This window comes from Chrysochloris asiatica, unplaced genomic scaffold (assembly GCF_000296735.1).
Source record: "Chrysochloris asiatica unplaced genomic scaffold, ChrAsi1.0 scaffold00004, whole genome shotgun sequence".
Taxonomy (NCBI): Eukaryota; Metazoa; Chordata; class Mammalia; order Afrosoricida; family Chrysochloridae; genus Chrysochloris; species Chrysochloris asiatica.
The window spans coordinates 36,458,076-36,473,369 of record NW_006408522.1 but is presented as its reverse complement, the minus strand read 5'-3'; the positions used below and the strand labels follow the sequence as shown (position 1 = coordinate 36,473,369).

General features: G+C 48.8%; 1 protein-coding gene across 4 annotated transcripts in view; it reads right to left on the bottom strand.

Moving 5' to 3' along the window:
* BMF (Bcl2 modifying factor) overlaps nt 1–15,294 on the bottom strand; it is a 17,897-nt gene extending 2,603 nt beyond the window's left edge. The window contains exons 1-3 of one of the 4 annotated variants that reach the window (XM_006831779.1): nt 15,177–15,294; nt 12,685–12,984; nt 11,037–11,197 (exon numbers count right to left, since the gene is read on the bottom strand). In XM_006831779.1, the coding sequence (XP_006831842.1) occupies nt 11,037–11,197; nt 12,685–12,979 (456 nt within the window). In that variant the 5' untranslated portion in view covers nt 12,980–12,984; nt 15,177–15,294. Of the gene's footprint in view, nt 1–11,036; nt 11,198–12,684; nt 12,985–13,412; nt 13,454–15,176 lie in introns of those variants that run through there. The other 3 variants (XM_006831776.1, XM_006831777.1, XM_006831778.1) reach the window with 3 other exon arrangements.

The window sequence follows — 15,294 nt, the reverse complement described above, 5'->3', positions numbered from 1 at the left end:
AAAGATGAGGCTTTCTACTCCCGTAAGGATTTACACCCTTGGAAACCCTGTACAGGGTCGCTATGGGTCGGAACCGACTCGACGGCACTTAACAACAACATCATAGTGTGAGAAGCACTGCCCTGTATACACTAAATTCCTTTGGTCCTCTCAACAACCCTACATGGTAGGTATTTCTTATCATCCAGATTTTATAGATAAGAAAACAACGAGATTAGGCAGCTTGGTCACATAGTAAGTAGCTATGTGACTGAGATTATCTGGTTCTCGAGTAGTGTCTGTGTTATTAGCATGATGCTATGGAGTCCTCGCATGGTGCTGTATGATAAGTACTGGGTTGCTGACCATAAGGTCAGTGGTTCAAACCTATCAACTGTTTCATGGAATCCCTATATAGGGTCACTATGAGTTGGAACTAATTCCATGGCACTTAACAGCATAAAACAGTGAGTGCCACCATCTGTCTTTCTTTGTACCAAAGTGGACCTTCTATTCTACCCTTACCTTCACTACAAATATTGCAATAGCCAAGGAAAGGAGATCACAATTTCTGTGGCTTAGGGCACAGGCCAACCCCATTTCAGTGATGCCTCAGTTTCTCACAAATTCTCCTAATGGAGGCCACCTGCTGGCTAGGTAACTTCCTGGGACCTGAGATCTCTGGAGATAAGGCTATGAAGCCTGCTCACCCCGTGATTTGGGAATGTTGGGGATTGAAAGTAGCTGTGGATGAGACTGCTGTCAGACTGGAGGCAGTCCCACAGGCCAGTAGGATAAGGCCTAAGACCTCTAGACACCAAGCTCAGGCTGGCATACAATCATTCTCGAGCCTGCACACCCAGAAGAGCTGCTCAGGGTGATTGTGGGAAGTGGCACTCAGGCTGAGGGATCCTTAGAGAAGCTCTAAGACCCAGGTTCTAATCTTGGTTCTGCCTTTAACTAGCATGTGACCTTGAAAAACTCATTCTTCCTCTCAGGGCTGTTTCCTTGACTATAAAATATGGGGGTTGGATTAAATAATGCCTTGAGAACCTTCTAACTGTAATATAAATCTAATACAAGTTAGTCTCTACTTGCAGAGGGGGCTTTACCAACAGCAGTAGATGGTGTGTCATGGGAACTTCCAAAAAGCAGAATATAAAGGGCCAGGAAAAGGATCAGGAAACTAACAACTTAGGGGAAAGACAGGGAGATCTTAAAAAGAGTCACTGGTAGCCCTTCCTTCCTGCCTGAGACCTGGAAATCTTCTACATGCAAGCAGGTTGAGGAACAAGAGGTGGGGTACACGGGCAGATCTTCAGAGAGGATCTGGAATCCCTGCCTCTGCCTGTGAAAGTCCTTTGGATTCATGATTCAGCAAGGAAAACACCAGGGGCAGTGGACAGGTGAACCAGGAATCAGAGGACCTGACTCACCAGCCTATCTCTAAGTCTTCTTTCCTTGTCAGTAAAATAAGGGAGTTAGATCAGATCAGGGGGTTCCAAACCTGACCATGTCAACAGAATCATCTGAGGTGCTGTTGTAAATGCAGAGTCCCTGGGTCCCACCCTAGCCAAGTGGATCAGAATCTCCAGGGAGGGGCCAAAGGACCTGTATTTTGAACAAACTCCCTGGATAGTATTTTTAAAGTCAGAGGTATCATTTATTGACTATCTTAATCCAAAAAGCAATTCATGTTCATTGTAGAAAGGTAAGAAATAACTTGGGTAAAACTAGTTCTAATCCTACAGCCTGGAGTCCTGGTGTGGCACTGTGGGTAAATGCACCAGACTGCAAAGTCGGTTTGAACTGCAAGATCAGCAGTTCAAGCTTACCAGCTGCTCCTTGGAAACCCTACACAGGGTTGCTATGGATCAGAACCGACTTGATGGCACTTAACAACAACAACAATCCTATAGCCTAGAAGAAAAAACTTAGTGATTTGAGGTTTCCGTCTATCTATTCCAACCAAGAAGTCCTAGTGTGGCACTGTGGGAAAATGCACTGGACTGCAAAGTCAGTTTGAACTGCAAAGTTGGCAGTTCGAATTCACCAGCCGCTGCTTGGAAACCCTATATAGGGTTGCTATGAGTTGGAACTGACTCAAAAGCACTTAACACAACACACACATTCCCACCACAGTGATGGTTTAACTTAGCGGCCAAGCCAAAGGTAAATCCTGCCCAGGTGTTCTGTAGCAGCTAGGCATTTGGAAACCACAAAGGTGCTTTCCAACCCTAAGATGATTTGATGTTTGTAATCCACAATTACCTGGCATCGAGTCTAGGGGGTCGGGAGGACAGACTGGCTTGCTACAATGTTAAACTGGCTGCTGCAACAGCCCTGAGACTAGCAGAGCAATCTGGTGATCCACCTGCAATCCCATCAGCCTCTCCCGTGGGACCAAGAGAGTTCACACACATTATTCCTCTCAGTCTTCTACCACACGGCAGTCCCCAAAAGGCCTTTTCCCAAAAGAAGCTGAACTGCCTTGTACCAACAGAGTCAAAGACTGCTCTGATTATGAGGACCAACAATAAATGAAAACTTTTTCTAGAAAGTAAACAAAAGAGCCTGACCACAAAGGAAAGAAAAAGGATTTTAAGGAAGGCCAGTGAGAGAAACAGTGAGGAGGAAGGAAATCAACATTTACCAAACAGGATGGAGTATATAAAGATACCCAAATACCAGAAAGCATGGTCCTTTCAAGAGAGGGTGCGGGAGTAGAAGGGGAGAAAGAAAGGAGAATCAGGAAAGAGTATACTTGGCTTCTGATACCCAGGCACCTGGCCCAGCATCTGAGATCAGTAAGTGCAACCCCCAGAGCAAGGCCTAGCTTCCCCATACTCTCTGCTTGAGCTCCCCTCATAAAAGTTAGGGAACCTGCAAGGAGTGGGGATTCCCAGAATGCATAGTCAGGGTGCCCAGAGGGGTGAGGGATGGAATGCTGATGAGAATTTAACCTGACACCAAAGCCTTCAAAGTCACAAAGTTAGGGGCAGAGTCGCTGGGTGGTACAAACAGGTTAACATGTTAGGCTGCTAACTGAAAGGATGGTGGCTCAAGTCTACCTAGAGGCACCTCAGAAGAAAAACCTGGCAACCTACTTCCGGAAAATCATCCATTGAAAGTCCCATGGTTCTGTCGTAATGAGCCAGAGTTGACTCGACAGCAATTGGTTTGAGGGCAGGGTCATGGCATGGAGGGAAAGAAAAGAGGTGAAGGCTCCCAGAAAGGGGTCCTCCTATGATAGATAAAAGTATTCTCTTCAGTCAAGAGAGCAGAGCCAGGCATCAGAAACTTACCGTCCTCCTTTGAGCCAGCTTCACTGGCTTGCTGTGATCAAGGGAGGAAAGCAGTCAGTCGACAAGTGTTTAAATCACCTCTACTGTGTGCAAAGTACTGGCAATGAATACATGCTTATTCGTCTTAGATCTCAAGAAATATGTCGGGGTGCACAGTAGGTCTTCCACAGGTGCACACTGCACTGACTACAGAAAAGTCAGCCTTGCAAGATAACCCACTTGTCTGAGGCCAGGTACAACTGATGTCTGGCCAGGTCTAAAGATTTACTTTATGTGATCATATCAGACTCTTGCCTGGGGAGAGGCCCAACTAGTAAAAGGCTTTTCTTTTTCTTTCTTTTTTATTTTTTTAAGAGCTGGCTGTGCTGTCTGACAAGGTTGGATTACACAAATCAAACTCTGTTTCATCCCCCATGGCCTCTGCCCTGAACATAAAGAGTGTTCCTTGCCCTCTCTGGATAAGAATCTCCCTCTACCTTTCCCCCTGTGGATCCAATTCACACCCTCTGGGGGCTTTGTATGTTACCCAGATGCTTCAGCACGAGCTAATTTACCCCAAAGAATTCAAGAACAAAGCAAGGCAATGCTGTGTCCTGCTTTAAAAGAATCTAACACATGAGGCACAAACCTACCAAACAGAGACACAAACAGATAACAAGTTATAATATCTCCTGTTTAGAGCACACAGCCTTCCGTGTTTTCCAAAGTGCTCTCCTATCTTATGTGATTCACATAAAGGGGCCTCGGGAGGGCAGGTATGATGAATCCCATTTGATAAATGGAGAAATGAAGACTTAGAAAAGTTATCCCAAGCCAGTTACATGGGAGGAGTTATTTGAGTCCCTGACTTCAGAACAGTATATATATTATACTTTACTTCATAGGGAGCTAGACATTCTATCGAGTCCTGGTATGGAACTGTAGGATAAGCACTGGACTGCTAACCACAAGGTTGATGGTTCAAACTCACTAGCTTCTCCTTGGAAACCCTGTGCAGGGTCGCTATGAGTCAGAACGGACTTGACAGCACTTGATAACAACAACAGGGCTCTCTATAAAGTGAAGCTTCCTACCTAATTCCCTTTCCCCTCAGACTCTAAGCCTACCCAAGTCAAGGCTGACAGGAAGAGCCTTGCTGTTGACAGTAAGAACACTGAGATAAGAGACTAGAAAAATCCCACTTGGAAGAAGTTGGGAGGTTGTTTTTGTTCAATTCAGCATGCTTTTATCAAACATCCAATTGAGTTATGAGGGATACAAAGATGATTAAGATGTAAATTCTGTTCTCAATTATTTTTCAATGTAATGGGGGGAGAAAAGTAGTAACACAACACTGTGATAGATAGAGCACAACCAGGTCCGGAAAGACATGGGAACTCTACATTGCTCTACCTTTCTGGGATGTGCTTACTGAGGCGCGGGTATGGACTAGTGGGAAGATTATGGTTCTAGAATCTATCAAATCTGTATGGCTCCAGGCTCAGCCACTTACAGTGTATCTTGGGCATGTTACCCCACTTCTATGAGCCTCAGCTTCCTATAAAATGAAGATAATGGGGACCCAGAAGCATAGAGTTGCTGTGATGATTAAATGAAGAAAATATACACAAAACACTGGGCCTAGTGACAGCACCCACTCTTTCCCTTCAGAGTTCCAGGAACATCTGAGATCCACCTCACTTTGCTGAGCACTTCCCTCAACACATTTGGCTCCCAGGAGTGGCACCTTCACAGCAGATGCCTGAGGTCCTGGGGAATCCCCTGACTTTCTGCCCTGCCATGGATCACAGCAGTCAGAATTCAAAGCAGTGAAGCTGGATGAAGGATCCTGAAGCCCAGTGGGTCTACCTTCCGAGACTGCCTCTGACCCAGACACTCGAGCAGTGGTCAACGTGGCAAAATGGAAAAGAAAAAAAATACTCCTTGTTAAGAATTTCCTCAGCCCAGCCAGTAGTGCTAACAGGATGCTGAAGCCACCGGCCAAGGCCACAATCACTTCTTCAAAGAAAAGGCAGCAGGTTTTCCTCTAACCCAACAGAGGCCACTAGCTCCAGTCTTGTGGGCTGTGCGGAGAGGGGTACAGGGCTGTGTTGTCCCACGTGAGTCCCCTGAGCCTGGCTTATCACCAGTTTTCTGTACCTTCTGAAGCCTTAACTAGTTTCCCCAGGGACTTCTGTTTTTCTTAACCTGAGAACGGCTCCATCAAACTCCTGGGCAACTTCTTCAACTCTGGAAAGAACAGTGAGGTGTGTGCTCCGGTCAAAGGGATGGAAGGAGAGAGTTTAGGAGAAGGGCAGGCCTATTGTGGGTCTACACAGCTGGGGAGAAGGAAGCCCAACATTTTGACTCCCAACTTGAGGCCTTGGCAGCTGGCTTTTCTTGTCCTGCCAGGGTCAGTTTCCTGGATAGGACAAGGCAAACTGGGCAAGGAAGAAAGTTGGAACCTTCCCCATCAACACATAGACTGACTGTTTTTGTTCTGATCATGGAACATGCCCTCTTGGCGGCCAGACGTGGGTCAAAAGGCAAATCAAACACTCTTCTAGATCCTTCTCTCTGTGTCTCCCCTATGCTCCAAGCCCCTTCTCCTGCTCCCCCTCCTCTGAAAAACAAAAGCAAAAGCCAACTTCCACCCCCATGGCCTGCCTTGCTAGGGAGGGAATGAACTGTCCAGAACAACCAGGTCCTTCTACTGGAAGAGAGAGTAGTCAGGTGCAGAGTGTGTGAGGAACTCGGCCTCCAGTCAGCCACGCTGATGACTCAGAGCTAAATATAGCGAGCGATATAAACAGAGCCAGCCACAGAGCAAACACAGGGCCAGGAGCCCCGGCACATGCTCTCACGCATACCCTCTCTTGTCAGGCCCTCTCCCGCCCTCATTTGTCCCCTGGCACTATCCTAGGTGGACCACTACTCTTGGGACAGAGGCTGGCTGCCTAGAGCCCTTCTCACTCTTGGGAGAATCTCTGGGAGGCCCTACCCAGTGCTGCTGCATTTAGAGACCAAACAACCTTATCAGCCACCGTCTGAGCTTCAGAAAACCGATCACGGACAAGGAGAACATCCCAATGAGCCAGGATGCAGTCAGGGGCTGTCTGAACAAAGAATCCAGGCTCCTGAGTAGACAAGTTGCAGAGTTAATCAACCACACTAACAGCAACTTGAATGAAGCTTCCAGAAAAGCTCCTCAAGAACTACAAAGCCAGGTCCAAGAAGTGACAAATTGTCCAGGTCTTAGTAATTAAGATGCATTACAATGTACAAAGGGCTTTCCCATCAACTCTGCAACTGAGACTGAGAGAGATGAATTGATTTGCTCATGAACACAAAACTTGTAAGTGGCAGAGCTGGGATTTTTTTTTTTTTTTTTAACTTAGCTCTGCCTTGATCCAGATTGTTTGTTTTGTGATATTGTCACTAAACATGGCTTAAATTGAGTGGCTGATATTTCTCTCAGATTTAATTTACCAAACCTTTAAATTACAATTCAGGAAATTTCCAAATCTGACTGTTCTCAATGGAGCTACTCCTGGTCCAAGTACAAAGGAATGAAGAATTCCAACACTCCTATAGCTTTACTCACTCAGTAGTCTATGGTAACTTTTTTTTTTTTTTTTTTTTAAGGATTCTTAGGTTCTAAGAGTTGCCCAGAAATACTTCCATACATTTCAAGATGATGCCACTGGGACAGGAGACTTTCCCAAGGAGAGGGGTACCAGCAATTGCCCCTTCTTAAGACCATGGAGGAGGGAATGGAGAGAAGTTAGAACTCAGACTTTTCTGGCCAAAGCAGCCTGTGAACATGGCTAGGAAGCCAGCCTGTACCCATCCTTGCATGCAGAAGATGGGTGGATTCACAAACAACAGGGAACCACCCTAGCAGAGCCAGAGTCAAGGATGGGGCTCAGCCACTGAGGGTTGCCTATTACAGCTGGTCAGCCCACACAGCAGCAGAGGGAAACCCTACTTCTGATCCAAAGGAAGGTTGGGGTGTGCAATGAGATTTAATATACTTTGACTTCATTCACTCTGCTTTCAACCCGCTCGCTGCTTTGGAGACCCAAAGAGCCAACAGCAAACAGCTCACTGACTCTAATCTTCTGCCTCCAGTTTCTATTGGTCCAGAAGAACCACCCAGAACTGATCACTTGGGTAGCCAAGCTAGCCCTCCACCCAGGGAAATATGTTTAGAGAACTTCTGGCCTACGTAAACTGACATCCAGGGGGATTTGGAACCTATTGCATCTGGTGTGATTTTGATACACTCAGTTTGCCATATGCTGATCTATAACATACTACCCCCTCATCGTGCCCTCCCCACCTCCACTCCACATCTGCTAGGGAGGTTTCCCCTGGCACAGAAGAAGAACAGATCCATATCCAGGGACTATAATCAGGAGCTCACATCCTCTACAAGACCCATGGGTCAATGGCCACTGTCTGGTCCCAGGACACTGTCCCAGAACTAAGGAGAAAGATGATAGCCGGGCCTCCTCAATTTTCTAATTTCTTGGGTTATCTCTCTCAGCTCTCTAACTTAGCCTAAAAGGATGGGGAGTTACCACCATCCTCTAAAGAGAAAAGAACAAAAAAAGAACCCTTGTGCAGCCAGGGCCTACAACTGAACACAAATTTCTTCTGGACACAAATTTCTCTGGACAGGGAAGGTGGAAGGGAGCTCAGGGGAGGCAGCTCTGCTCAGGTGGGTAGGAAATGAATTGTGACCAGGCGAGAACAAATATAGGGTATGATCAGAAATATTATCACCAAAGAGAACCACACATGGAGGAAAATATACTGTGTGCCTGAAGTGCCAACAGTTAATGCACTCTACTAGCAGTTCAAGTTCATCTGGAGGCACCTTGGAAGAAAGCGCTGGTGATCTACTTCTCAACAGTTCTACTAACACACAGAGGGCCACCATGACTCAGAATCAACTCAATAGCACTGGTTAACTACGTGCCTGGAACTTTCGTAAGTATTCTACCACTCAATTTTCACAATATGATTATGTGGCATCAGCTCCAATTTACAGAAGAGGAAATAGGCTCAGTGACGTCAAGTGACTTCTCGATGGCTAGCAAGCAGTAGAACTGGGATCTAAACCTGGGTCTTCTGACTCTGTATCCAAAGCCTAGATTCAACAGTCAACCAACTTCCTTCCTAGTGCCTCAGTTTCCCTACAAAGATGAGGGAGGGGGACAGGTAAAGAACATGAAGGAGATGCAAGAATGTAGGAGTGACAGCAATACTTTCTAGATAGGAAAGATCAGGAGATAATTTATGTAAGTGTCAATTTCAGAAAATGACTCACTTCTTAAAACTAGTTGCTAAAGGTCCTAGAAAGAGAACACCCGTGCTTCATTGCTTATATAGCAATATGAGCTCCTGCTAAAGTCCATGAGTAACTAGTGAAGAAGAGTGCTAACAGCAAGGAGAATTCTCAAGGAGTAGATAAAAAGGCCTAGGTCTTTGTCATGGAAAATTTGAGAAAGTCAGCTCTTTAGCTTACAAAGGCCCAAGGGCTAGCCTCCCATTACTACAGGGTGGGAGAAGTAGATAGATGGCAGAAGGGTGGGGGCACAGGGCTCTCAGGAGCCAGTGTGAGGTGAGAAGCAGGGAAGGGGAGAGTTTTGTGTAAGTTTGACCCAGCTTTGCCTGCTCTGCCCTTCCTTTTCCCCATCTGGAATGGCTCTGGCCAAGAGGACAGCAACCCCTCTAGAGCAAAACAGCAAGACTATCAGCTGGGTTCCAGGCCTTCAAAGAAGCAATCCAGAACTGGGTGAAACATGCCAAACAGCAAAGAGTGGGGTCAGGTCTCTTCATCCTGTCCAGGAATCAGGAAGAAAGCCCCTTGGGTTATGTTCTAGTCCTGAGTCAGGTGACAGCTGGGTAAGGGAGGCCTCCCAGCCTGCTCTCTAGCCTGTAGGGGCTCCCCAAAGGGTGGGGGGAGATTCTGAGAAACAACTGTTGTGAGAGATCAGATCACTGCAAATGAAAAAAGCTGCCTTCCAGACAGCTGAGATGCATCTAGAAGACCCACAGCCACTGTGTCCTGCCATTAGATCTGAGCTGGGCTCAGTCACAAGCATGAATAACTGGAGTGGAGTGTGAATAGGCAGAAAGAAGGTCAAGAAAATGAAACCAAGAATTAGAGTGGGTCCACACATAGACTGAAAGGTAAACTCTAAACCAACTTTCTATATAATACTCAAAGAAGGTAAGAGGGACTGGAGTTTGGGGCCAGAGGAAGCCAGGCTACCTTTTGATCTAAGCATAGGGCTGCCCTCCCTTCCTGATCACAAAGACAGCTCTACTCCTTTCCTGCATACTTCCCTCAAAGCTCCTTAGCAGAGGGCACCAACCACATCAAACCCCTGATGGCCTGTTCTCAGGAAACCCAAAGTGTAACAATGGTTTGGCCCTTGTTGTTGTTAATGATGTTAACTGTCATTGAGCTGCCCTCCTCCCCAATGCATGGTGACCCCGTGCACAACAGAAATAAATATTACTCAGTCCTGCACCATCTCTGCAACTGGTTGCAGATTAGACTGATGTGATCCATAGTTTTCATTGGCTAAACTGTGGATCCAGATTGCCAGGCCTTTCTTCCTAGTCTGTCTTAGTCTAAAAGTTCTGCTGCAACCTGCTCAGCATCCCAGCAACACTAAAGCCTCCACTGACAGAACAGTGGTGGCTGTGCATGAGGTATATGGGTAAGGAAATTAACTCAGATCTCCTGCATGAAAGGCAAGAATCCACTGTCCTTGGATCACCTCAGGTTTGCTCTGTCATGGGGAGTTATTCATTGTTAGACTGAGGCACAGGTGGCTGGGCAAGGGGCACAAGTCTCAGAGATGGGGAATATTAGTGCCTTTACTTCAGCAGTGGTTGTCCTAGTAGGGATCCAGTTCTGGGCTCCTCTCTCTGCCTTGGCAGTCATCCAGAAAGCCAGCCAGGAGAGGAAGGGTTAAGTGCCTGGAGCCCAGCTCCAACTGCAACAGCGGCTGCAGAGCCGGGCAGCCTCCAGCCTGTGGCACAGAAGGCTCCTCCAGCACGAGCCTGCCAGCCGCCGCCTTTGTTGATGGACTCTGCCACATGCTCGGCTGACACGCGATGCTCCACCCTGGCGGGGTTGGTGCCAGGCTGCTGGCCAAACACCGGCCAAGCGCCCGGCAGCGCTGGCCACCCGCTGGTCTGAAGAGACTTTCGGAGGTACACTCTCCAGAGTCCCAGGCCCCAGTTCCCAGACAGAGACAGTCAGGAGTGGCCTCCCCAGCTGGAAAGTGTCAGGTTACAACCGGTTCCACTACTTTCCCCCACTCAGGCCTCATCCCTCCACTTGGCTACCCGCTTCCCGCTGCACCTTAGCCAGGCAACAACCCCCTACTCTCACTGTCCAGTCCCACCACAGCACTCTAAATCTTCCCCCTTAGGTCTGTGAGTGACAATTGCCCCTGGCCTTGAGAAGACACAGTCTGTCAATCTAGTGTGCAGAATGTCAAGCAATCACAGCCTCTCCCAGCATCTCACTCCTGTAGTGCCCAAGCTAAGAATGGGCAGATAACCAACTTGGAGCTCAGAATATGACAGCAAGAGCATACATCCAGTCATGCCCATCCAGTCCCTGGGAATCACAAAAGCCAAGGCCAAAACTCTGGGTTCCTGGCCTTGAGGCCTGGCAGAGACACAGTTGCTGACAAGAGGGCAGAGACATGCAGCGCCACCACCCCCCTCCACTTCCATGCCTACCCGCTGTATATGAAGCCGGTGGAACTGGTCTGCAATGCACTGAAGTTTCCGGGCAATCTGTACCTCTGCTCGATGTTGCCACTCCCCTTCAGGGGGCTGCTCCCCAGGTGGCAAACCTGCAGGGAAACTGGCAGGGAGAGGGAGCCGGTAGCCAGCATTGCCTGCAAAAGACAAAGGGTCCACGTCTCGGTACTCTCCACAACTCTCCCATCCTCCCCCATAGGCTACACTCCACTAGGGGCTGAGACTCAGGGCCAAGGTAAGCCCTAACACAGGAAGGGAGAGGAAGCCAGCCTGCCTTCATCAGGGCACGCTGCCAAGCTCAGACAGCCTGACTTGCCTGCTGCCCAAGTGTTTAAACTTTGAGGATGGGAAGGAAGAGCATATCCCAGACTCCCCTTTAGTGCTGTGGCAAAGACCAGGGTAGTAATAAATGTGGGTGAACTTGCCAACCTTCTGTCCTATTTACCAGGCTGCACTTGACCACAATTTAACATTCCAGTAGTAACCGGCTGAAACTCTCCTCTAGAAAAGCCCTGGAGGCAAGTCTCTAGAGCTCCTGGGTTGAATAAAGAAAAGACAAAGAAAGAGAAGACCAAAACTTATCTTCATTTTTTTTCAGTGTAGCAGACGAATGCTGCTGTCAGCTCCAGAAGCTCTGGGAAACAGCACAAAAACTCAGGAGAGAAAAATCATCAGACCCACGAAACAGCCTGGTTCCTCTGAAGGCAACCAAGGTGAGACCTCTAGACCAGCATCTCCACACTTACTTACAGAGTGCTGGCAACAGAGCTGCCACTAGGGGCGCCCGCCTGCCCGCCTCCTAAATCTCATCCAACTTTTCAGACTCTTGCCAGAATCACTTGGCCAGAACTGCCCTTCAGAGAAGCTCCCTTTGGGAATAACCGCAGCATCTCCTTACTCTGTGCCGTCAATCGCAGTGTAAGATAGCCTCCGAACCTTTCCCCTTCCCTCCAAAAGCTATTGTATTAAATGAAGAAAACAGATTGTCTAGTCCTGCCCTTTTGCCAGAAGAGGGTATATGTCTCATAAAACAAGTTATTTAAGCCCACAAATGAAGGGGGTTTGTCTGATTTAGACTTGGAAAGAGCCCCTCTGCTGGCATAGAGCCCAGGCAGGCCTGACCTCTTTCTCCAGTTCCTCTTCCAAGCACAGAAAGTCCCAAGTGATAACTGGGGCCACCTTCTGCCTTGAGGAACCTTCCCTCCAAGGGGCTGGGTTTTCCCCTTCAGTGGCAACAATCACAGAGACCCCTGTCTTCTTTAGGGCACCATCAATCATTATGGGAGGTACATCTCCACCAGAACATGAAAGGCTGGGCCACTCCAGAGGCACAGGATGGAAATGCTCAAGCCCCATATCCTTTCTCCAGCCCAAGAAAACATCATGGGTCCAAGGATCCTCTCAAGAAGGGACCCAAGAACCAAAAGATGGGGCAGGGCAATTAGGCCTCTTGGGGGTCGAAGGGGCAATACCAAGCAGAGAGACAGAAGGGAAGAGTCGAGGAATGAACTGCTTCTGCTGCTCAATTTGGGGAAGGAAATAGCAATGAGCAGGTTTGGGGAGGGAAAGTCCCCTCTTCCCCCCCAACCTCTATGGGAGGAGTTCTAAGGCTAAGAGCACTCACCATAAAAGAGTCGTTGGGGTTCCTCGGTCACCCCACAAGGCAGCATGACACCCTGGCTTGGGGAGGCTGGGCTGAGGGTCTGAGTAGCCTTGTCTTCCTGGCTGGTGGGTCGAAGTCCGGGGCCACAGCAGTGAGTCAGAGGGAAGAGCTGAAGACGACTAAGGGAGCAGTCCAGCTGGCTCTGGGCAAGCAGGTCAGCAGCAGAGAGCAGGCCCCCAGTCTGAGTCACAGGCTCCCCATCCTCTGATTGGAATACATCATCCTCCAGCTCCTCCACACACTGCGGTGGCTCCATCTCCCCTGTCCATGAAAATGCAGGCATCTGGGATGTTGACCCCCACCCCCAGGCCATACCTGGAAGGATGCCCTTCCTCTCTTTCTTCTTCCCTATTCCCCCTTTTCTCTGAAGGAGGTGGGCCAGGTACGGATGGCCTACTACCCTGGAGGTAAAGCACTGCTAAGGGTAATGTTGTTGCTGTTATGTGCCGTGGAGTCGGTTCCGACTCATAGAGACCCTGTACAGGGTTTCCGAGGCTGTATATCTTTATGGGAGCAGAAAGCCTCATCTTTCTCCCGCCGAACAGTTGGTAGTTTCGAACTGCTGACCCTGAGGTTAGGAGCCCGATTCGTTACCACTATGCTACCAGAGCTCCTTAAAGTATGGACTGCCTCATGTTTTGGGACTGTCCACACTCCTTCCCTGAGCCGTACTCTTGGCCTCTTTTGACCCAGGCCAGTCACAAAGTTTGACTCAAGTACTGTGAGCAGTAGCAGGGATGGGTCACAGAGGGTATTGGGGTCTAATGTCTATGAGCCACTGAAGGGTGCTGTAACCTTTATGACTCCTGGGACACACACACACACACACACACACACACTGTCCTATGGAGTAACCACCAAGTTGTCATCTCAATCTGAGCTGAACTCTAGACGCTACAGCAATAACAAAAGCCAGCAATCCTGCAGCCAGCTTCCCTCCAAACCTGCTAAGCCCCACCCTGCTGCCCACCTACTCTCCACCCCCTGCTTACTCAACACAACAAACAGGCTCAGGGGTGTGGTAAGAGCATGGCCTAGGAGAGGGAAGGGAGAAAGACCCTAAGTTAGCCATTAGAGCCCTCGAAAAGAGAGCAGAGCTGTGTGTTCACAAGTTGGCCTCGAGGACAGGTCCAGCAGCTGACCAAGTGTCCAGCCACCCCCCCAGCTCAATCAACTCACTAGTCTTCAGGATTTCAAATCCCTGTCCCATAAGCTGCTGTTCTTGCTAATGATGAACCTGAGATTGGTACAACCTGCCTCAGAGAAGGAAGTGAAATTCAGCTCTCTCTCTGTGACCTCACTTGCTGCCTGTACTGTACTGTTCAGGTTGTTGATAAGACTTTCTCAGTGATAAAGAAGTTCTCTGCTCTTAGAAATCTGAGGTTGGAGCCACCCAGCATCTTGTGTTCCAAACTTAAACACACACACCAGGAACCCCTTTGGTCATCTGGGGCCAAAAGAAGAAACCACCTCTGTGGTCATGGAAAGATAGCTTGTCATTGTCAGACTCAATTTAGAGATCTCTAGGGATTTTCTCCAGTCTCTTCTTGCTTATGAAGAATACTGGGTTGGAGAAGTCCCTAAAGGGTTCTCAGTGTCACTCAGAAATCCTATTCACCCAAAAGCTGACTCTCTCTAGAGTACTTGCCTCAACTATCCCTCCCAGACTTATCTAGGGTCCTGTCTTTACCCTCTTCCCTGGAGAGTGAGATGTCCAACCGGATGGCAAAGTAGACACGTGTTGTTTCTCAAAAGAGAGACAACTCCAGTTCATCAGCACCAGGAAACAAAATTTCCCGGGAGTGGACCAAGTGCTGTCCTGCCTTTGACCAGGCACAGACTTCTCTCAACCTCAACCTCCTCCCTACAGGCTGCCAAGCCCAGAGTGATCGCTACAACTTAACTAGGGGCCCTCCAAAGGCCAATCACAAGCAGGACTCATTGTCTGATTTTTCCCTTTGAAGCCTGTCACTTCCTCCTCTCCCTCTCAGCAAAGCCCCAAAGTTAGACCCTTGCCTGGACTGGGCAGTGGGGGAGGTGCAGTCAGAGGACGTGGCTCTGCAAACACCCCCACCCCCACCCCTTCCACTCGCCACAGGTGGCTCTCCTGTGGTGGGAGGTTGGGAGGAGTGCTGGGCAAGCTCAAGTTTAACGTGGAATAGAGTTTAGAAGGGACCGTCTCTTGCCTTATCCCCTGAGTTGAAGTGGTGATGTCCAGACTGGTGTGAGGAAGGCACTTCCTGAGACCACCGCCCCGTAAGGTTTTATGCCTAGTAAAGGTGCGATCCAGACTTCGTCTACGGGCTCTAACAGGGATGCTGAATCAAGACTTCTCCCAGGAGAAAGCAGTGACCAGACTCTCCGAGCCTTGCCTGTGGCTAAAATCTGCGGCGCGCGCGCGCACACACACGCACACACACACACACACACACACACACACACACACCCCAGACCTGGGTGACTCCAGGAGAGAGTCTCGGGCTCCGAGTCGAGATGCCAGGGCTCCGCGCCAGGGTCCAGCGTGACGAGCACTCGGGGGCTCAGCGCCCAGATTCGATCGGAAAGGACGGG